At 48.8% G+C, this 21885-nt stretch overlaps 1 protein-coding gene and 1 pseudogene across 3 annotated transcripts; one reads left to right on the forward strand and one right to left on the reverse strand.

The window, feature by feature from the left end:
* Nucleotides 1-5099: 5099 nt before the first annotated feature.
* Nucleotides 5100-15912, reverse strand: LOC125552720 (uncharacterized). 3 transcript variants are annotated; one of them, XM_048716396.2, is made up of 12 exons: nt 15440-15912; nt 14208-14300; nt 13913-14124; nt 8020-8120; nt 7577-7936; nt 6977-7080; nt 6774-6893; nt 6419-6527; nt 6191-6300; nt 5955-6104; nt 5759-5871; nt 5100-5629 (listed from the first exon to the last, which is right to left on the reverse strand). In XM_048716396.2, the coding sequence occupies exons 6-12, from the start codon at nt 7013-7015 to the stop codon at nt 5605-5607; spliced, it is 666 nt and encodes a 221-aa protein (XP_048572353.1). In that variant the 5' UTR covers nt 7016-7080; nt 7577-7936; nt 8020-8120; nt 13913-14124; nt 14208-14300; nt 15440-15912; the 3' UTR covers nt 5100-5604. The 3 variants fall into 3 exon arrangements, with proteins under 3 accessions (XP_048572353.1, XP_087375000.1, XP_087374999.1); XM_087518874.1 differs by having other exon boundaries at nt 7577-7663; nt 7800-7936; nt 8020-14124; XM_087518873.1 differs by having other exon boundaries at nt 8020-14124.
* Nucleotides 15913-16490: 578 nt separating this feature from the next.
* LOC147976573 (uncharacterized) overlaps nt 16491-21885 on the forward strand; it is a 35409-nt pseudogene continuing 30014 nt past the window's right edge.

Raw genomic sequence — 21885 nt, forward strand, 5'->3', positions numbered from 1 at the left:
CACAAGGAGGCACCGAGTTAGTCATGGGTGCAGTGGCGTCAAAGTAGCGGTGCACCGGAAAGAAGACGTTGTTGACGAGGCGTCGCACCGGGTTTGCCAAACCCGGGGACACGTCGTAGACAAATGCACGCATCGGTGTTGCCAGCATTGGGCATGCATAGATGGACGAAGACGAAGTTGATGAAGTGTCGCACCAGGCTTGCCAGGTCCGGGGACACGTCGTGGATGAAGACATGCATCGGTGTTGTTAGCACTAGGCATGCGTAGATGAGGGACCTGCACGAGTTGTACCCCATGTCAAGGAGTTGTAGGGGCTAGCAGAGAAGAAGACTCGACGATGGTTCTGGCGCCAATTGGCGTGGGGCCGATGTCACGACGGTGGTCGGAGTAGACTAAGTGGTCGGGGAAGATGACAGCAACGCTGGCGACAAGCTGGTGTTGGACGAAGACGAAGGGGGTGGACAGGCGGCGGCTACAGGGGTAGCAGCGGCGGTGCCGAAGAAGAGCAGCGACGACGGCCTAATGGCGGCAGTGGCGGCGAGGTTAGGAGTGCGGCGGCGGTGCTCGAAGTAGGCGAGGAACCCAACAACATGACAAAGACCAACACAGACGGTGGCGTTCCCGCGCCAAGGAAGACGGCACGGCGCATACCATGGGAAGTCGACGTGCGGGGAAGGCGGAGTGGACCATGGGCCATGGCGCTACGGCCCGAAGGGGCGACGCAGCGGCGGGAAGACCTCGGAGTTGCGGCGTTGACCGCATGCCATGGCGCTACGGCCCGAAGGGTGGCGCAGCGGCGGCGTGCTGGTCGGTGCAGCCACGGGAACGGCCTCGGGTGTAGGCGGGGACCACGTGCCACGGTGCTACAACCCAAAGGGGCGACGCGCAAGTCATGCTGCCGCAGGGAGAACCATGGGGCAGCGACACTACGGCCCGATGTGGCGATGCAGCGGCAGCCCAACGCTCGATCGGTGGATGGGCGCGCTCTTCTTGGGGATGATCTTCATAGGACCTGTGGAGGCACACGCAAGCAACTAGCTAGGTCGGTCGCGCGGTGCGGATGAAGCGGAGCGGCGACCAAGTGATCAGTCTGGCCGCTCGCAAGGTCGGGGTCTCCGGTCGGTGATGAGGTGGCCGAGCCACCAAGGGCATGCGTGAGGGACGCACAAACAGCTGGCATATGCACACAACCCACGTCCAAGAGGGGCGCAAGCGGCACATCACAACACAGACGGTCCACGCATCATGTGTGGCGCAGCGCCAGGGCCGGCGCACAGATACAGCCAAGCGGGGTGGAGGTGAGGTGATGTAGGATCCTGATCGGATGAGGGCGACGACGGTCGGCGCAGATCAACATGCAGGCAGACGCGCGAACAACGGCCGGGACGGGCCGCCGGATCGGGGAGGAGGCCGGGTGGTCGCGCCGGTGTCGGAGTAGAGGCACGGGGGTATCGACGACGGTGGCGGGCGACGCAAAGCGATCTTAGATCGAAAAACCAAAAAGTAAACGCAACCGGTTTAAAGCGATCTTATAATGGGAACCCCTTGATAGTTCGCCTTGTTTAAAGCTTTTCCAGCAATGCCCAACATTGGTTTTACCATTCGCCACCTAGCCTTTTCTTTCCCTTGGGTTCTGCAGACTCAAGGGTCATCTTATTTTAACCCCCCCCCCCCCGGGCCAGTGCTCCTCTGAGTGTTGGTCCCACCGAGCGATGTCCGGGGCTACCAGGGGCAACTCTGGGCTGGCCTACCCGACGTCTTGCTCATTTGAGTGTGCCCTGAGAACGAGATATGTGCAGCTCCTATCGGGATTTGTCGGCACATTCGGGCGGTGTTGCTGGTCTTGTTTTAACCTGTCGAAGTGTCTTGAATTACCGAGATACCGAGTCTGATCGGAACGTCTTGGGAGGAGGTCTATTCCTTCGTTGACCATGAGAGCTTGTCATGGGCTAAGTTGGGACTCCCCTGCAGGGATTTGAACTTTCAAAAGCCGTGCCCGCGGTTATGGGCAGATGGGAATTTGTTAATGTCCGGTTGTAGATAACTTGAACCTTAACTTAATTAAAATGAATCAACTGAGGGTGTTACCGTGATGGCCTCTTCTCGGCGGAGTCCGGGAAGTGGACATGGTGTTGGAGTAATGTTTGCGCAGGTTGCTCTCTAGTTTCTCGCTCGCGCTTTGCCTCCTCTTCTCGCTCTCTTTTGCGAATAAGTTAGCCACCATACTTGCTAGTCGCTTGCTGCAGTTCCACATATTTACCTTGCCATACCTATAAGCTTAAATAGTCTTGATCGCGAGATTGATGAGTCCCTGTGGCTCACAGATTACTATTACACCAGATGCAGGGCCCGATGATTCCGCTCCAGCAGACGCGTATGAGCTCAAGTGGGAGTTCGACGAAGACTCTCAACGTTACTATGTTTCCTTTCCCGATGATCAGTAGTGGTGCCCAGTTGGGGGGTGAACGGGACCGTTGTCGCATGTTGGGTTCTCTTTTATTTTGGCGCCGTAGTCGGGCCATGAGTGTTTGGTTGATGTAATGTTATTTATGTATTTGATTGACGTGGCGAGTGTAAGCCAACTATGTTATCTCCCCTTTTATTATCATATTGCATGGGATGTTGTGAAGATTGCCTAACTTGCAACATATGCCTTCAGTGCGATTATGTCTCTAAGTCGTGCCTCGACACGTGGGAGCTATAGTCGCATCGAGGGTGTTACACCCCCCCCTCATATATGATGGACAATTCTTTGTCTTCATCGAAGCTGGGATCATTATCGCGTTGATACGCCCCGGGCTCGGGCACGGGGCAACTCAGGGTCCCGACCCAGCGCCTCCATCTCTGTTCGGATATATTGGATGATTGATCAGAAGAGAAAAAATGAAACAGCTCGGATGGACAAGGAAATTCAGGAAAACTTACTATATCGGCGAGGTTGTAGTAAGACAGCCCATCTATGAACTTCCGCTTCTCAAATTTCGCCGCCTCTCCCTGGTATAATCCATCCAGGGCTGTCCCAAAGGCCGTCTGATCTTTGAAGCCTTCCCGAGTTGATCGGGTGGCATCGTCGGTTCTGTTGTACATACACAACAGGTGCTGACGTTGTCGAAGAGGTTCGACTCTTCGGTTGATCATCGTTGCCATCACATCTATGATAGTGAGGCTGATGCTTGATAAAAGCTTTACTTGAGCCGCTAGGCGAGCCACATTGGCATCGTCCTCTTGAGTGGCACTCTGTGGCCTCCAGTTGTAACGCTTCTTCGGGGGCTCCGAGGAGAATGTTGGGAGCCCAGGCCGGACCGGGTCATGCAGCGGGACATCATCCATATAAAACCATTCATACACCTAAATGTCGACATCCTCTCAAGGGGTGCATACGGGGTAGTCAGTCCCAGCTATCCGGCAGACCTCAGTCGCGCCCAGTTCGTGTAGCTTTCCGACTCGGGAGCAGGGCATCACGTAGAAATACTTCCTCCACAGCCGGAAGTGCGCCGCACATCCGAGGTGCATTTCACATAGGGCGACGAACCCTGCGATGTGTAAAATTGAGTTGGGGTGAGGTGATGGAGTTGGCTCCCATAGAATTTGAGTAGGCCACGCAAAAAGGGGTGGATAGGAAACCCCAGGCCATGGAGGAGAAATGGAACAAAACATACACGCTCGTCCCCGTGAGGGATGAGGTGGTTATCAGCATGCACCTGCCCTTCCACGGATATTAGGCCCAGGTAAGTGGAAGCAACATCTAAATCCGGCAAGTAGCCTTGGGTGGCAAGTCGCTCCAGCTGAAGGCGTGTAACGGAGCAGCTCCCCCAGTCACCCTTGAGGGGGTCGTGGGATCGCTTCGAGGAGCCTGCATCACTCGCCATTTCTGGAAATACTCTCGAGGCTAGACCTTGGGGGAGAAGGGAAAGAATTTGTGCCAGGATGCGAAGAGGGAAGGTCAAGATGCGCTTTGCTGTAACTTTGGACTGTTTACCTGTTAAATAAAGAGGAAAGGGGGTGACGTTTCGGCATCCTACCATAAAGCAGCCTGATTCCCCAGACTGCACGGTGATCGAGGGAAGGGCCCGAAAGCCGCGTGCGGTAGGTTCGAACACTAAGTAAAACTCGTCGAACGACCCAAAGACTTCTAAGCCGAACTCGAAACAATACATGGGAACTCGTCCTGTCAAGCCGAAGACTCAAAGCCGAAGTCACTCAACCGAAGAGGGGTGTCGTCCTCGGTGACGAAGACCAGTTCGGGGACCACTGACCGTATCCTGGAGTAGGGGGTACCAACCTAGTTGGCCCACGGTCCTTGGCCAAGCTTATGGGCCACCATTCTCAAAAGGAAGGACTCCGAAAGCCTCATACCTCGACGTGATCAAGATGGGATCTGCGGAAGACTTGACGTGTACTTAGAACACAACTTACGATCTTGAGGTAGATCAAGCCTGTACTCGGTACACAACCATTAATACAATCAAAGCAGGGCATAGGTAATTACCTCTTCGAGAGGGCCTGGACCTGGGTAAATACTGTCTCCTTCATCCCTTGTTACCCATCGATCCGAGATCCACAGCTCGAGGACCCCCTCCCCTGTGGTCTGTCGGTTTTACCACCGACACGTAGTATCAACTTTGGTAGAACGTCATGCTGGTTCTAGCCGATGGTTTCGTGTTATATAGGTGGGGCGCCAGACCCAATAGCACATATAGAGGAGGAGTACGATCATGAGAAGGATCACTACAACGTGAGGGACAAGGAAGGATTACATCGGGAGGCTAACATGAGAATCCTAGCTTAACAAGATGACTAGGCCGCAACATATAGAGTCCTGGGAATATACATGTTAACACCCTCCCTTAATCACAACGATCATGTTATATAGGTGGGGCGCCAGACCCAATAGACAGAGGAGTACGACCATGAGAAGGATCGCCACAACGTGAGGGACAAGGAAGGATTACATCGGGAGGCTAACATGAGAATCCTAGCTTAACAAGATGAATAGGCCGCAACATAGAGTCCTAGAAATATACTCCCTCCGTCCCACAATATAAGAGCGTTTTTGACACCACACTAGTGTAAAAAATGCCCCCTCAAAAAAAAACTAGTGTAAAAAATGCTCTTATATTATGAAACGGAAGGAGTACATGTTAACACAGAGAGCTCACCCTGCAACATCACCTCAACCAATCCGTACATTCCTACCGTACGTATTCGGAGGTTAAACTAGTCGTACGTGACGTGAGTACAACCGAGCAACACGCCCAACCAGAACCAATGCGGAACTGATTAATCAATCAATCAATCAAACTTGTAAATCTATCTCACTTGCATATACAGGTATCGAAAACCAGTAAATCAAGGGCTGTACACGTGAGCCCCCATCTCCTTTTCCTATCTCCTTGTGGGACATGCGGAAGAAAGCGTGTTAAGTTGCCTCGAACAGAATTGCATCGAACAAATGCATGGTATTGTTAGTATTTTCTACATCCTACATCGTAAGGTTGTCGACTCTCTCTCTCTCTCTTTCTCAATCTCCAGTATCCATTAGCTCGGCTTTTGAAGCATCTCCTTCTCCACCAGCAATCACTATTCAGTCATGTCATCACAGGTTCACGGGTAAATCCTCTGGTCACTCCTACAAAAGTAAAATACAAAACGAAATTTGTTAAAAGTTCGTAAAGGTCACTTTGAGGACAGTGTGCAAATGACTCCATACTTTGAGGTGCAGAATACAACGAAAAGAAATGGAAATCATTCGACTTACATCTCATGCAGCCTGACTCCATACTTTGAGGACAGTGTGGCAAATGCATTCTCAGAGTGTGTCCAAGTGACACCCAGATCACCATGCCAAGCCCTAGTCAACCCCTGTATCATCTGTAATTGACACACAGATCACTACTGCTTTATATGAATTCGAAATGTGAAACTATGCAAGTTATGGTTCATTGCAATATTACCTCCTTGCTGTATACATCACAGCAGCTTATCGTACCGTCGGTATGAGACGCAAGAAGTTGGCCAGACCGATTCCAAGAGAGACAGTTTACACCTGAGGTACCGGTGCTGTACTCATGATAGGGCGTGCGGCTGAATCTCATATCCCAAACCTGAGGAGAAGCCAAATATCAACTGATCAGAGACTAAATACAGAGTGACTCCCATAATAAGTCACAAAAAATATTTTTTGGCATACCGTCACAGCTGCTGAAGTACCATTGTTTGCGGTTGAAACGGCCAAGTGCATGGGATTATTCCAGCTGAACTCCAGATCTGAGAGGCTCTTGACTTTTGTATTGCCGAATGCTGTCATCAGCTTTGCAGCTCTGAGATCCCAGACCTCTGTGAAATAATTCATGCGATAGGAACACACACACACACACACACACACACACACACACACACACACACACATAGAGATTACTTGTGGTGCCTTTGCTGCTCGTGGCAGCCAGGGCTGTAGGGTATATCTTATTCCATTTTAGGGATGTCATCTGCACCTTCTCCTCTTTCACTGATCCGAAATCGTTAAGCTTCAAAAAACATAGACAAACCTGTTTACATAACACCAGAGGAACTAAGCATGATATCATCAAAATACCCAACTGGATAACCTCTCAAGACTACCACATTTATGATTATATCCCAACAGCACACTTGCATCTTGTGCCAACCAACAACCAGTTGAATGTTGTTTACTCACTTTAAACTGACTATCAGTCCAGGACTAACTCTAAGAAACTGAACAAGTGATAAGGCAAATAGTTGAATACACCTACCTCACATGTCAACTTGCACAGCTCAGTTGGATAGCTTATATCGTGGACACAGATGCTCTCACCTGGAGCAGCAGTAGCAATCCAATACGGATGCAGATCATTGGAAGATAACCCCAAAACCTGCAGTAGTTTCCAATATTTAAGTTGTTCCAACTTCTAGATCGTGTGTACCATTTAGAGCAATTATAAAATAAAACACTCACTGGGCCTTGGAAAATCTTGCACTTCGCGACTAGCTCCATCTCACCCTCCTCGGGATACAGATACAGTTCTGGATCTTTGGAGACAATATCATCTTCTAACCAAGCTGCATTATTTTGCATTAGCATGGTCAGAATTGTGGAATCACCCACTGTTATCTTTTCTATTCCATACAATCAAAAGACCGGATCCCACTATCTTTGGTGATAACGGATAAACAGAGTCAGCGTCAAAATATATACAAAGTACAGGAAAGAAAGTGCCACGTAACATCAGCACCAGCAAAAGCCTAACAGACTCTTGAAGTGTTGTAACCATAGCCTTACCGAAGAAACATCAACAGCGAGTGTTCATACCCAGGGCCGGTCCTGGAGTTTCGGAGGCCCCGGGGCGAACTCAAATGAATGGGCCCAGTGGCGAAATTGGAGGCAAAAAATATAATTCCATGCATTGATAGATTTTTTTTGCGAAGCTACAATAAACAGTGGTAATTTTCCTTGTCTTGGTAAATAATATATGATAACAATGCCATACTTAAGGTCTGAATCATATATCATAGAAGTTACAGAGCATAAACAAAAAGAAATGACATGCTAACAAACCTCCAAGCCTTCAGTAATCATGAGAAACGGCTCCAGAAACAGTGGTCTCATTCTCAGCAGGTTGTAGTTCTTCAGCACCAGCGCCATCTAATTCCTCAAGATTATCAGTAGATTCATTCCTTACAATATATTTATGCATAGCTCCCTTCTACAATCCAATGGAATTATCTGTTCTTTTCGTCTTTTTTGGACAGCATGTTTGCAAGAAAAGGAGTGAAGGCACCTGAAGGCTGAAGGTTGCAGTAAATCAGTGACAATCCGTGTTCTTCATGCTTCAGCTATCCATCAATCATCAAGGAAACAAGATTACAACAAGTCCAGGTCCTCACGACCAAGTCGGCAGCAACAGATGATGGAACTCTGCCGTAGAAAGAAGATTATAGATTAATCACTATTCACTAGATTAAGATTGAGGGCTAAGAGAAATTCATCTAGATATTTACCTTTGTCCCCTGCTATTCTTTGCCAACGCACCCTATGTGCCAGCATCCGCCGGTGGCAGCTGTCGCAGATTCGCAGTCGCCGGATGCCCCGATCAGCCGATCTGTGGAGGCGAACAGGCGAGAAAACGAACCGGCGTCGGTGTGTAGTCTGACGAGGAACAAAATCGCTCGCCATGTGCATGTGTGCCTTCAGGTTCAGGCCACTCGGCTGTTGGGTTTCTGCCTTCTGTACGAGATGGGCCTTCCTTTCTAGAGGCATTTTTTTATTTGCACCAATTTATCAGGGCCCATATCTATGTATACACTGCAGGTTGCAGCACTAGGTCGGGGCCCCTAGTTTGGCTGGGCCCAGGGCCGTCGCCCCTGCTGCCCTGGCCCAGGGCCGGCTGACGATGTCCTGGACTAGGGGGTACTCACCACGTCGTCTCCCGATCTATTAGATTGGGCCGGGCCCCCCATGGCCGTATACTCATGGGCCAGTTCGGACAGCTGCCGCATACAAGGAAGATTCCACAAAGACTTGGCGATCAAGACAAGGACTTCTCCCCACCGGTGTATTCGGCTAGGACTCTTGTTAACCTAGGCCTCTGGTGCATTATATAAACCAGGGCCAGGCTAGTCGATAGAATAGACAACATACAGAACAACAATCATACCATAGGCTAGCTTTTAGGGTTTAGCCTCTCCGATCTCGTGGTAGATCTACTCTTGTACTACCCATATCATCAATATTAATCAAGCAGGACGTAGGATTTTACCTCCATCAAGAGGACCCGAACCTGGGTAAAACTTCGTGTCCCTTGCCTCCTGTTACCATCCGGCCTAGACGCACAGTTCGGGACCCCCTACCCGAGATCCGCCGGTTTTGACACCGACATTGGTGCTTTCATTGAGAGTTCCGCTGTGTGATCGACAAAAGGATCGATGGCTCGCTTGCAGATCAACTGCGACTTCGGCATCTTCGTCACCAGTTCGACTGGTCACCTTGGTTCGACCAAGAATTGCGCCCCGTGTTCGGATCACCATGTTCGGACGAGGGCCTTCATCAAACATCAACTCCGATCTCTATCAAGATCACGGAGGAATCATCTATGGAGCTCGGGGGCTCAACGTCAACATTGCCCTCAAGCGACCGTGCTGTTTTTTTTTTTTGGACAGCGAACTCGTATCTGCCGCCACCACCTCCTTGAGTATCGCTTTGACGATCGCTTTGGTGGAATTGTGCGGAATTGAGTCTATAACAACCCTGGAAAATTTCGTCGAGTTCCGATGGAGGAATCTCTGGCAATCCACGATATACCGAAGCCCTGTCAAATCTGGATGGGAATTTGGATGAGTTTAGGGCGTGGTGTCCAGCTTCTAGCTCGGACATCCTTTGGAAGATCCAACCGTTGATCGGCTGCGGAATTCCTATATCTACCACCTCTCAAAATTTCATCTCGATCCGACCGTCCAAACTCCGGGAACCTTCCGATTAGTGCATCACTTTTCGGATTTGTTTTCTGCGCGAAAACGAATCCGACCCGAGTTCATCTTTTTTATGAACGGGATGTCAGATATCCCTTTTGAAGGAAGTTTTGTATGGGGTATTGTGTTTTGTTTCCGAACACATCCCACTAACTTTAAGATCTTTTGAACATGATCTTCAACATCATGCTGGTGTCAAACCAGTCCGGCAATATTACTCCACGGCTGCCGACCTGCGCTAGACACGTCGTCACTTTAGCCAAGCTCAACTTCTTCGGATCATCATCTCGGCAAGCCGAACAAGAGTCCAGCATCGCGAAGGATAAATCATCATCAACATCGCCGCCCCACGGATTACACGGAGCGGGCATACCGGCATCGCCGCACGGTCGCTTCATCAAGCCGGCATCGACCACGTCACGACCTGCATCGACAGGGCCGCACTATTGCTTCTACAAGCTGGTGTCCATCATGCCGACCTACTTCGACTTATCGGCTGACGTCGAGGCTTCGACATCTCGGCTGGACCGGGGGCTTCGCCATCTCTTCATCAACCTACTCCGGACACTTCAGCGTCACTAGCCGACCAGCTCCGTCACATTAGCTGGGCCGAGGGCTTTGCCTCGGCAAGTCAACCTTTACCAGCATTGCCATGCCGTTGTTTTATCGCCCATCAGGCAATGGGTGTGCGGAGCGAGTCCCAATTTTGGGAATCACCTTCCTTCGGATTGCTATAACAAATAAACCAGGTGCTATTAATCCCAGTATTTTTTGCTTGTTTGGGTTCATTTTTCCCAAGGAATTATTACTCTGGTTTGTCCATGATATGTACACAGGTCTATCAAATGGTGACCGCATCAACGACGGTCGCGTGGTGGTTCGATCAGTTTCCGTACATAGTCCGGCGAACGCCGCATCCGGAGCTTGGACCGACCTGTGAATTCAGGCTTTGCCACGCCTTTACTACATCACGCCGACGCCCTGCATCGACATTGACTTCGGCGCCAGGCCATATTTCTTCTATTCCTCACTTTGCATAAATTATTTATTATGCAACATTTTTTTAATTATCATTATTACTATTATCTCCGGTTTGCACTAATTTTTGTGCACAGGAAAATGATCAGGGGACTTCGGCGTCACTCTGCCAGTCTGCATTGACCGTGCTATGTCACCACTTCGACGTGTCGAGCTCTCCGCTCCGCCACCTCGGGACCAGCTTGGGGGATGGAACCTTGCCCCGCATCAAGCTCGGACCGCGTCATCAATACCGAACACATTAACCAGCTAAGTCGCTTTCATGCTCAAAGCTTTAATTTCTAACTTGTGTTCGGTTCGACCAAGCATTATACTTTTTTGGAAAAAAGTTGCTTGTAAAAAATTTCCTTATCCAAACTTTGTTTGTGACGCATAAATTCAAATACCCAATTCATTTGGGGGCTTCCTTCATGAAGTTTTTCCACTTGCATATGATTATACTTGTACGACTTCGTTCCTTGTTCGTGTATTACGCCACAATATGCACCATATTGACTTAAGCGATTTGCAAGCTGGGTTGCCTCGCTCCTGTGTTTACCCCTACATTCCCGATTGTTCGGCTAGGGAGTAAAGGGAGCACCTCTGCGATTGTCACGATCGGGTCGCCCGAGCCGGACCTCAGACTGGGTGAAGCCGAAAGCTAGCGCTCTTATAGTTTTCAATGATGGCCGGCACACAACGGAACTCATGAGTACAAAAAATCTATTGCACAAGTCTCATAATAATAATGGGCACCAAAGAAAGGTATCGGTGGGGGTACTATTTTCTTCGAAGATGCTTCTTACACTTCACGGTAATATAGCATAAGTTCCCTGAGCGCGCTTTGTCTGTTACAGCCTTATGGCCTGATTGCTTGGTTATTGGAAACACCGTCGATATTCTCGACCGAAGGAGTACATGACACTTTTCGGTCCTTGACCGAAGAGGGAGAAGCTGACGGTCGGTTAAGACGCGTTTAAAGTTCAGTTGAACATAGATATGATATAAGTACTTCGGTACATGCAATCATTCTTCTACCCAAGTCACTTGGGGGCTCTTAAGTTTATTTGAGCCGTTTTATAATAAGTGTTCTTCTTCTTAGTCGTTGCAAAGTTTTATTATTATTATTTATCACTCCTTTTTTCGACACGAGTGTGCGGTCACTAGCCGGGGAGCCTAATTTCTCTCTCAAAGCCGCTAGAGTTTAGTTTGCTAAACTGGCCTGATGAGAAGTACTCCGCCCTCGGGATAGGAGGTTGAAGCCGTAGGCTGACCCGCTCGAAGTCTTGAGATAGGATGTACCATGTTAAAGCACGACAGAAGCACTTCTTTTTTCTAAGACCAACTTTCGGATTGGCACCGAACACTTGATATTGTTCGGACGTCATGTTTTTACTGACGTTTCTTGGTTTTCCAAGCTTTTTGGCACTTCTAAACTATTTGTGCTTTTCCAGCATTAGTCTCGCAGTGCAACGCCGGACACATTTAGGGATTCGGCAAAAACATTCTCAGATATTGCTATATATGCATCGGTTTCGAATTGTGTCTTCGGTCAATAGTTGGGTTGCCCGGCTCTTGCACTTGCTTCCTACGTTCCGTTTTGTTCGGCTAGGCGTGCAAAGGGAGAACCACTGCTATTGTGCTTCCAGCTCACATGGTTAAGCACCTCAGTGGAGAAAGCCGAAAACTGACTTTCACAATAAGCGTAAACTGGTCAGCGATCCGATGACTATGTTAAACGATGGGCCGTTCATAACATTGGCCGAAGTGTTTACGGCTTGACCCCGACTGTCGCCGAACACTACCGAGGGCTATTAACTGGCCTCCCAAACTAAATCCTCAATATTTTGCTCTTACATTAGAGCTGAGGTTTAATGATCATGCTTAGCATGACAACCCAAAGAAAGGAACCGAGAGCGGGACTATTTTCTTTGGAAGACATTTCTTCTGTTAAACAGTAATATAACTCTTTGCGTACCTTTGTTTATAAAACCGTATGGCCAGATTGCCTTGTTTGTTGTAAATCTTTGCCCTCATAAAGGCTTTATAAAGTAGGACAAACACTCCTCGGCTACTGGCCGAGGAGGTGGAAGCCGATGGTCGGTTAACAAAGTTTTGTACAATGCGGATCCGAGCATTAATGACGTAAAGTACTTGGATACATAGAGTCATTACACATAATTTGTGATTTTACTATGGATATTGATCCTTAATTCGGCAAACTGTGCCCGCATTAAGGCTCGGGGGCTACTGGGCTTCGGGCTTATTATTTACAAATATTAAAAGGGCACATTGATCCCCTAATCTGGTGTTACCACCAGACCAGTGTCTCGGGGGCTACTGCATTGTCTGTCCAATGCAGAAAATTTTATGTGCAATATAGTTTCCGAGGAGATTTTGATCCTTAGGTTGGTCGGCCGCACCCAACCTGAGTCTCGAGGACTGAGCACGACGCTTTTAGTGTCCCGAAGTATTCTGCCGAGCTTGGACTTGATCCTCAGGCCGATTTTGCAAATCAACCTGAGTCTCAGCGGCTACTGGGATCGGCGGTCTTACGTCATCCTTCAGGTGCATCTCGGGTTTTAGACCGATACACACCTTGAGGGCTACTGGCTATATATCTCGGCAGAGAATAAATTGCACCAATAAAAAATATTCACAAAAATCGGCCCACATTCGGGGTGGTGCACCACCTCGGAAGCAGCCCGGCATAAAGCTCGGGCGCTAGTGGCTGGCTCCATAGAGGGCATTTCCGGCATTAAGGTCGGCTAAACTCCTTCAAACTTCTTTGAACCAAGGTGATTTACGACACCTCGGATATAGTCCGGCGTTGGAGCTCAGATACAGTCCGGCGTTGGAGCTCGGATATACAGTCCGGCGTTGGAGCTCGGATACATAGTCCGGCGTTGGAGCTCGGATACATTCCGGCGTTGGAGCTGGGAAGCGGTCCGGCGTTGGTGCTCGGTTGCAAAAGATACCTTGAATACAGTCCGGTGTTGGAGCACGGACGCAAGAGGACGCTGCCGCCCGGGAACAACTTCAAACCCGAGGTGTGGCATAAAAATAACAAGGCATTGGTAAAGGCCGGAAACTTAAAGGGGCTCCTCGGATACCCGACGTGTAAACTCGTCGAATGCATTTCGGCGATCCTCAAGATCGAAGATAAAGATTTGTTGAACCAGTTTTCAAGACCGACGACCGAAGATGAAGAACAGTTCAGAAGAATCGAGGAGCGTCCCTAACTTGAAGACCGGTTCAGGGGGCTACTGACGATGTCCTGGACTAGGGGGTACTCACCACGTCGTCTCCCGATCTATTAGATTGGGCCGAGGCCCCCCATGGTCGTGGTAGATCTACTCTTGTACTACCCATATCATCAATATTAATCAAGCAGGACGTAGGGTTTTACCTCCATCAAGAGGGCCCGAACCTGAGTAAAACTTCATGTCCCTTGCCTCCTGTTACCATTCGTCCTAGACGCACAGTTCGGGACCCCCTACCCGAGATCCGCCGGTTTTGACACCAACACCGGCCCTGTTCATACCTCTCGAGTCGTGATCGTAATACGATGCCCATTTCATTTCTCTTACTTTGGCATGCATATCTGCAACTGTTGCGGGGCTGCAACACAATAGAGAAGTACCGATAAAGAATAAACTAATGGTGTTGGGAATAAATACACATGGCACTGAAAACACACGTACATTTGTGCTTCCAGAGTAAGCGCATTTTTAGGATCGTCGTCCAACCTCCATACAGCCTTAGGCTTCTCTGGAACTCCCTCACCCAAATCCCAGCTGCACAAGTAGCAAATGGCACTAGGTAAGACAGATTCAAATTTTATATCAGGATATCAACAAAAAAAGTGCAAGCTGAAATATGCAAATGATATCAACAACCAAAGTTCCCTAGTCTGAATACAACGACCTTACAACCAGCCTGAACCAAGTGGACCAACTAAACTAAACTACATAAGTAGCAACGACCAGGAGGCCACACAAACTACACTGAAAAAAGACTAACACAAGGGGCTGTTTGGTTAATTGCCCTGAGAAGCCCTGACAAAATATTGGACATTGATCCAGCATGGGTGTTCATTTCGATGGGGACCAAATAATTGGTGCGCTCATGGCTCAGCGGCAGCTCTAGTTCAGTTTTTAGCCAACTTTTTGGCAGGTCGTGGGTGGGGAAATCGAGCGCCAATTATTTGGCGAGCCAACGATTGGCATGGCCACATCAAACAGCCCCTAAAGCTTATTGAACCAGAACTCAGCATCAGCCCCTAAAGCTTCCTGAACCAGAACTCAGCATCAGCCCCTAAAGCTTATTGAACCAGAACTCAGCATCAGCCCCTAAAGCTTCCTGAACCAGAACTCAGCATCAGCCCCTAAAGCTTCCTGAACCAGAACTCATCATCAGCCTTGAGCTGGTGGACGACCTGCAGAATCCAGTGATATGTGACCAGTAAAATGGTAATAAGGCCCATATTGATTTTCTGTTTCATGCTCCTTTTCATGTGTGTCTCCTATGCGGCTGTATATGAAGATATGCTTATTTGAGTAAATGTTGACACTGCATTTGTATGCTATAGAGTAAGTACCCGCACCATAGTGTCTAGTATCATACAAACTTAAGAAGGCAGTTCATGGATTATGTATGTTAGTTCCATATAGCTACCCGCCGATATTGTTTTTATTCTGAATGTGAAGGACTTAAGTAGTACTACATGCGCTAGTCGAAACATCAGTGCTTGAGTCTGCTGTATAAACGGCCTTCCACAGAATCAACCTTAGGAACAAAACTAAGAATGTTGGGACCCTAGCAACAGTGTGTTTCACCTTGATGATTGCTTGAATTTCTGAACAGAATATCCTAATGGAAGATAAGAGGGGAATCAAATCACAAGAGGGGGGGGGGGGGGGGGGGGGGGGGGTACCGCAGCGCGGGTTTAGGGTCCCATATGCGCACTGTGCCGTCCTCGAATCCACCGGCGAGGAGGCCGGCCTGGTATAGCACCTCATCTGGGAGCGCGAAGTCAGGCTGGTAACCCGTCGGTGTCGTGGACCACGCCAGCCTGCGCAGGCCTGGAGCTCCGAGCACGCAGTCCACCTTCAGCGGACCTCCGAGGTGGTGCTCGCCGTTGGGCCGAAGAAGGCGCAGTACGTCCACCCGCGACGCCCGTCTCCCGGCGTCACCGCGGCCCTGCGCCGCCATCCCGACGGCGAGCAGATGCTGGCCCGGGCAGAGCGCGAACGGCGCCGCCGTCTGGCAACCCGCCGCGACGAGCTCCATCCGCGGCGGTGGCGGCGGAGGCGGAGGGGAGGAGGGGGGCGGGTGGCGCGCGGCGGTGGAGGTGGAGGTGGAGGGGAGGAGGGGGGCGAGAGGCGGTGGCCGTGGACGGGGAGGGAGGGTATTGAATTTGGGGGCGGGCGGGGGATTTTTGGGGGAGGATCTTTCCGTTACGCTCGGCGTCCGCTTCCGTTGTGGGCACGGCAGCTGGAAATAACCGTGAGCCAGCGCGCGCGCTCGGCCCGGTGCGGTGAAATCCCGTGACGCCGAGGACTCGCGGGGAGAAAATTACATCTACAGTAACTGAATTTAACTCTAGGTTCACTTTGATCACTGTATTCACGAAATCGCACGTTACGGTCAGCGGGCTCGCTGAACCGGGTCACTATACGGTAACCCATATCGTCTCGGCTCGTATCGGCCCGATTTGACTAGAAACCCGCTTTGACTCGACAGCTGGACATGACACGTCGACAAAACTTAAAGAAGCGAGCAGCGACCGAGCTATTTTGCATTCCCTCCTCCCCCCTGTTTGGTCGAGCACGCTTCACATTTTCATCGACGCCTCCGAGGCAGAGGAGAGGAGAAAGGAAAGGGGAAGCGATGGCGGTGCTGATCGGCTAGGGTTTCGTCGCCGCCGGCGGAGGCATCCACCGACGGAGCAACGGCGGCCAGAGGGTTCGTCGACGACTTGAACCATGGCGCCTCGTCGCCGAGCAGAAGGAGACCCACCACCTGTGTATGGTAAGCCCCTGTTTTCTCCCTGAACCTCTGTAAAACCCCCCCTTTTCTCTCCGAATCTAATCGATTTGAGGTCGATTAGGTGGTTGCACGCTCTTATTTGCCTTCAGATTTTGATGTTACTGCTAGGGTTTCCGTTCTGATATGGATTTTAGGCAGTTAATCTAGGGTTTTATGTAAATCTGCAGATGAAATTGACTACTTATCAAACTTCAGTCTTTGCATCAATTTTGGTGGCTATTTCCTTGGAGTTGGTAAAAATCGTGCATTTGTCAATGGAGAAAACATGTGGTATGATTATGTGGAGGGGGATACACTTACTGTCGAGAAGTTAGAAGATCTGGTAGAAGAATTGGGCTATGAAGTGAAGGGGAGATTGCAAATGTATTACTGCATGCCTGATAAACCAATGACTGAAGGTGGTCTTGTGAAGATCACTTGCAATGACAACTGTCTTAACATGAGGGCACATGTAACATTTGGGCACAAGTTTTTGCAAATGTATCTTGATCATGATGAGAGTTTCAGGCAGTTTGACTGGGATGATGTGATAGAGTTTCCCGTAGCAGACCTGCCTACTATTGTTAGTCCTATCAAACCAATTCAGATCATTAAGGAGGAAGCACTAGAGAAGCATAAGCAGAAGATTAAGCAGGATTTATTGGACAGGAAAATTAAGGAGGAAGCAGTGGAAAAAATGTAGTGTAAGTTTGTCACTCATGTCACCATTACAGATGATGCAGACCTAGCAGAAGAAGAAGCTGCAGAACAAGTTGCAGAAGAAGCACTTGCAGAGCAAGTGAAAGAATATGCGATGCCCCCATGTTTGGTTTTGGTAATTGATGACAATCTCTATGGACTAATGGTTGCCTTGAGTTATATTTGAAGGTTTTTTCCATAGGCTTTTCTTGGAGTACATGTGTTGGTTTCAAGGAGAGTTTGTGTCGACCAAGGTGTTATTTAAGGAATTATCCAAAGATTGGTCATGTGAGAGTTGAGCTTATTGCAAGCATGTCTTGAAAAAGAAGATTGTGTGATCATTCATGTCTACCTCCAAGACATCATTCAAATGAAGAGAATTGGAAAGGTTCAAGGATGATCAAGACTAAGTCAAGAGTGAATCAAGTTGATCAACTCACAAAGCGCAGAAGATGTACCGAGAGGGATCAAGTGATCCCATGGTATGGTAAGAATTGTCAATTACGCTTTGTGTGTTGGGGAACGTTGCAGAAAACAAAAAAAAAATTCCTACGATTTCACCAAGATCCATCTAGGAGTTCATCTAGCAACGAGTGATCGGATTGCATCTACATACCTTTGTAGATCACGCGCGGAAGCGTTCAAAGAACGAGGATGAGGAAGGCGTACTCGACGTGATCCAAATCACCGGAGATCCTAGCGCCGAACGGACGGCACCTCCGTGTTCAACACACGTACGGTCAGCGTGACGTCTCCTCCTTCTTGATCCAGCAAGGGGAAGGAGAGGTTGAGGAAGATGGCTCCAGCAGCAGCACGACGGCGTGGTGGTGGTGGAGCTGCAGTACTCCGTTAGGGCTTCGCCAAGCTCTACGGAGGAGGAGGAGGTGTTGGAGAGGGAGAGGGAGGCGCCAGGGCTTAGGTGTGGCTGCTCTCCCTTCCCCCCACTATATATAGGGCCAAGGGAGAGGGGGGGCGCAGCCTTGGCCCTTCCTCCAAGGAAGGGTGCGGCCAGGAAGGAGTCCATCCTCCCCAAGGCACCTAGGAGGTGCCTTCCCCCTTTAGGACTCTTCCTTTCCCTCATCTCTTGGCGCATGGGCCTCTTGGGGCTGGTGCCCTTGGCCCATATAGGCCAAGGCGCACACCCCTACAGCCCATGTGCCCCCCCGGGGCAGGTGGACCCCCTTGGTGGACCCCCGGACCCCTTTCGGCACTCCCGGTACAATACCGATAATGCGCGAAACCTTTCCGGTGACCAAAACAAGACTTCCCATATATAACTCTTTACCTCCGGACCATTCCAGAACTCCTCGTGATGTCCGGGATCTCATCCGGGACTCCGAACAACATTCGGGTTACTGCATATACATATCCCTACAACCCTAGCGTCACCGAACCTTAAGTGTGTAGACCCTACGGGTTCGGGAGACATGTAGACATGACCGAGATCGCTCTCCGGTCAATAACCAACAGCGGGATCTGGATACCCATGTTGGCTCCCACATGCTCCTCGATGATCTCATCGGATGAACCACGATGTCGAGGATTCAAGCAACCCCGTATACAACTCCCTTCGTCAATCGGTATGTTACTTGCCCGAGATTCGATCGTCGGTATACCAATACCTCGTTCAATCTCGTTACCGGCAAGTCACTTTACTCGTACCGTAATGCATGATCCCGTGACCATACACTTGGTCACTTTGAGCTCATTATGATGATGCATTACCGAGTGGGCCCAGTGATACCTCTCCGTCACACGGAGTGACAAATCCTAGTCTTGATCCGTGTCAACCCAACAGACACTTTCGGAGATACCCGTAGTATACCTTTATAGTCACCCAGTTACGTTGTGACGTTTGGTACACCCAAAGCACTCCTACGGTATCCGGGAGTTACACGATCTCATGGTCTAAGGAAAAGATACTTGACATTGGAAAACTCTAGCAAACGAACTATACGATCTTGTGCTATGTTTAGGATTGGGTCTTGTCCATCACATCATTCTCCTAATGATGTGATCTCGTTATCAATGACATCCAATGTCCATAGTCAGGAAACCATGACTATCTGTTGATCAACGAGCTAGTCACCTAGAGGCTTACTAGGGACATGTTGGTGTCTATTATTCACACATGTATTACGATTTCCGGATAACACAATTATAGCATGAATAAAGACAATTATCATGAATAAGGAAATATAATAATAATGCTTTTATTATTGCCTCTAGGGCATATTTCCAACAGTCTCCCACTTGCACTAGAGTCAATAATCTAGTTACATTGTGATGAATCGAACACCCATGGAATTCTGGTGTTGATCATGTTTTGCTCTAGGGAGAGGTTTAGTCAACGGATCTGCTACATTCAGGTCTGTATGTACTTTACAAATATCTATGTCTCCATCTTGAACATTTTCACGAATGGAGTTGAAGCGACGCTTGATGTGCCTGGTCTTCTTGTGAAACCTGGGCACCTTGGCAAGTGTAATAGCTCCAGTGTTGTCACAGAAGAGTTTGATTGGCCCCGACGCATTGGGTATGACTCCTAGGTCGGTGATGAACTCCTTCACCCAAATTGCTTCATGCGCTGCCTCCGAGGCTGCCATGTACTCCGCTTCACATGTAGATCCCGCCACAACGCTTTGCTTGCAACTGCACCAGCTTACTGCCCCACCATTCAAAATATACACGTATCCGGTTTGTGACTTAGAGTCATCCAGATCTGTGTCGAAGCTAGCATCGACGTAACCCTTTACGACGAGCTCTTCGTCACCTCCATAAATGAGAAACATTTCCTTAGTCCTTTTCAGGTACTTCAGGATATTCTTGACCGCTGTCCAGTGTTCCATGCCGGGATTACTTTGGTACCTTCCTACCAAACTCACGGCAAGGTTTACATTAGGTCTGGTACACAACATGGCATACATAATAGACCCTATGGCTGAGGCATAGGGGATGAAACTCATCTCTTCTATATCTTCTGTCGTGGTCGGACATTGAGCTGAGCTCAATTTCACACCTTGCAATACAGGCAAGAACCCCTTCTTAGACTGATCCATATTGAACTTCTTCAATATCTTGTCAAGGTACGTACTCTGTGAAAGACCAATGAGGCGTCTCGATCTATCTCTATAGATCTTGATGCCTAATATATAAGCAGCTTCTCCAAGGTCCTTCATTGAAAAACACTTGTTCAAGTAGGCCTTTATGCTTTCCAAGAATTCTATATCATTTCCCATCAATAGTATGTCATCCACATACAATATGAGAAATGCTACAGAGCTCCCACTCACTTTCTTGTAAATGCAGGCTTCTCCATAAGTCTGCATAAACCCAAACGCTTTGATCATCTCATCAAAACGAATGTTCCAACTCCGAGATGCTTGCACCAGCCCATAAATCGAGCGTTGGAGCTTGCACACCTTGTCAGCATTCTTAGGATCGACAAAACCTTCCGGCTGCATCATATACAATTCTTCCTTAAGGAAACCATTAAGGAATGCCGTTTTGACGTCCATTTGCCATATCTCATAATCATAAAATGCGGCACTTACTAACATGATTCGGACGGACTTCAGCTTCGCTACGGGTGAGAAAGTCTCATCGTAGTCAACCCCTTGAACTTGTCGATAACCCTTAGCGACAAGCCGAGCTTTATAGATGGTCACATTACCATCTGCGTCTGTCTTCTTCTTAAAGATCCATTTATTTTCTATGGCTCGCCGCTCTACGGGCAAGTCAGTCAAAGTCCATACTTTGTTTTCATACATGGATCCTATCTCGGAATTCATGGCTTCCAGCCATTTATCGGAATCCGGGCCCGCCATCGCTTCTTCATAGTTCGAAGGTTCACCGTTGTCTAACAACATGATTTCCAAGACAGGGTTGCCGTACCAATCTGGTGCGGAACGTGTCCTTGTGGACCTTCGAATTTCAGTAGGAGCTTGATCAAAAGTATCCTGATCATCATCATTAACTTCCTCTCTAGTCGGTGCAGGCACCTCAGGAACATTTTCTTGAGTTGCGCCATTTTCCGGTTCAAGAGGTAATACTTCATCAAGTTCTACTTTCCTCCCACTTACTTCTTTCGAGAGAAACTCCTTCTCTAGAAAGGATCCATTCTTGGCAACAAAGATCTTGCCTTCGGATCTGAGGTAGAAGGTATACCCAATAGTTTCTTTAGGGTATCCTATGAAGACGCATTTTTCCGACTTGGGTTCGAGCTTTTCAGGTTGAAGTTTCTTGACATAAGCATCGCATCCCCAAACTTTTAGAAACGACAACTTAGGTTTCTTCCCAAACCATAATTCATACGGTGTCGTCTCAACGGATTTCGACGGAGCCCTATTTAAAGTGAATGCGGCAGTCTCTGAAGCATAGCCCCAAAAAGATAGCGGTAAATCGGTAAGAGACATCATAGATCGCACCATATCTAATAGAGTGCGATTACGACGTTCGGACACACCATTACGCTGAGGTGTTCCAGGCGGCGTGAGTTGTTCCACATTTTCTTAAGTGTGTGCCAAACTCGTGACTCAAGTATTCTCCTCCACGATCTGATCGCGGGAACTTGATTTTCCTGTCACGTTGATTCTCAACCTCACTCTGAAATTCCTTGAACTTTTCAAAGGTCTCAGACTTATGTTTCATTAA

This window comes from Triticum urartu, chromosome 4A, assembly GCF_056163025.1.
Source record: "Triticum urartu cultivar PI428250 chromosome 4A, HENAU_Tu73, whole genome shotgun sequence".
NCBI lineage: Eukaryota > Viridiplantae > Streptophyta > Magnoliopsida > Poales > Poaceae > Triticum > Triticum urartu.

Bases quoted from the DNA above. Each gene is read 5' to 3' on its own strand.
- LOC125552720 (XM_048716396.2), bottom strand. From the start codon at position 7,015: ATGGAGCTAGTCGCGAAGTGCAAGATTTTCCAAGGCCCA. The intron at 6,894-6,976 runs GTGAGTGTTTTA...AAACTACTGCAG, and splicing joins GCAAGATTTTCCAAGGCCCA to GTTTTGGGGTTATCTTCCAA. The intron at 5,872-5,954 runs GTAATATTGCAA...TGTCAATTACAG, and splicing joins GTGATGTATACAGCAAGGAG to ATGATACAGGGGTTGACTAG.